Source organism: Numida meleagris, unplaced genomic scaffold, assembly GCF_002078875.1.
Source record: "Numida meleagris isolate 19003 breed g44 Domestic line unplaced genomic scaffold, NumMel1.0 unplaced_Scaffold1029, whole genome shotgun sequence".
Lineage (NCBI taxonomy): Eukaryota > Metazoa > Chordata > Aves > Galliformes > Numididae > Numida > Numida meleagris.
The window spans coordinates 1-1450 of NW_018362816.1; the positions used below are offsets into that span (position 1 = coordinate 1).

The following is a 1450-nucleotide window of genomic DNA, read 5'->3' on the forward strand; positions in this document are numbered from 1 at the left end:
GGGGGAATCCGCGTGGCGGGGGGCGGCCGGCTGACCCTGTGCTGTGCCCGCAGCCTGTGGCACGAGTACGGCCTCTGACGGACGGCGGCGCGGCGGGGGACGGCACGGCACGGCACGGCACGGCACGGCACGGCGGCTCGCGGCTGCGGAGAATAAAGCGCTGAGTGCGAGCGTTGCCCGGGCTGAGCCTGCGCCTGGTTCCCACGGCGACGGGGAAGGCGCCCGCAAGATGGCGCCGGGACTACATTTCCCGTCATGCCCCGCGGGCAGGGCAGCAGGGGGCGCGGGCCGGGCGGCGGGCGCACAGCCCGCTGGGAGTTGTAGTGCTCGGCGCCACCGCCCCCCCAACCTCCCTTCCTCCCGCCCCCCCCGGCTCCCAGGCAGGGACGGGTCTCCACACCGCGAACCGTCCCTTCTCGAGGTTTATTCTCTCCCGCTGAGTGCTGGTGCTGGTGCCGTGAGGGGCGTGCTCTCTCGCTTAGGCCTCGCCCCCAGCGGGCCCAGGCCGCGCCCCTAAGCGCTGCTGCAGGGGGAGGGGGGCTGCGCCCTACGCCCCCAGCTCTGGGTTACGGGGCGCCGGGCGGGCCGGGCTCCAGGCTGGGGGAACGCTTTCCCGCGGGGTCCTGCTCTTCCCCAGGGCCGCGCTCTCCATCCACGCTGGCCTGGCGCACCACGCGACAGGGCCGGGACCTGGGCCTTGGCGTCGGGGGGGCTGGCCCCAAGCCACCCTCGTCGCCTTCGAACGCCTACGGGAGCGGCCGTGTCCAGCCAGAGCTGCTGCGGCCCACGGCCACCCCGTCCCCGCCTCCCCCCGCGCTCACCTCCCCAGCCAGGGGCTCCCCGGGGGGCTCGGGGGCTTCCATCTGACTGATGCTCCGCATGACGGCGCACAGGGAGATGCGGGGACGCCGGGCGGCCCCCCCCGGCCCCGGCCTGCCGTCCTCCTCAGGGGCCGGGGAGGAGGCGGGGGGGGACGGAGGCGGGCCCCCGTCGTCCCAGGGCACGGCCTCCTCCGGCTCGGCCGCCCGCGGCTCCCAGAAGCTGCTGTGCCGGCTGCCGAGCGAGCACCGCGCTCACCCCGCTACCCGAGGGCGGGGGGGTGGGGTGGGGAGGGAGTCCCCCAAACTCCACCACCGCAGCCCCGAGAACCCCGTGCTAAAACTCACTCTTCCCCGAGAGCGAGAGCCCTGCCGTACCCACCTGGCGTTCAGGATGCCCTGGTAGAAGTCGAGCTGCCGCATGAAGCCGGGGTTGGGCTGGACGCCGGGCCGGCAGCGCCGGACATGGTGAAGCGCCCGCTCCAGGGACCAGCCGAACTCCTTCATGGCGTAGGCCAGCACCGTGGCTGCCGAGCGGCTCAGCCCCATCCGGCAGTGCACCAGCGCCCGGCCCCCGCGGGCCCTGCAGCGCAACCTCACTGCGACACAGCTCCCGGGAACACAGCGGCTTC

The 1450-nt window shown here is 75.0% G+C and overlaps 1 protein-coding gene across 1 annotated transcript in view; it reads right to left on the bottom strand.

The window, feature by feature from the left end:
• Positions 1-404: 404 nt before the first annotated feature.
• Positions 405-1450, bottom strand: part of LOC110390426 (protein phosphatase Slingshot homolog 3-like) — a gene marked incomplete in the record, with an annotated part of 12623 nt that continues 11577 nt past the window's right edge. The window contains 3 exon segments of the mRNA XM_021381739.1: positions 405-746; positions 822-1053; positions 1201-1401. Coding sequence (XP_021237414.1) covers positions 567-746; positions 822-1053; positions 1201-1401 — 613 coding nt within the window.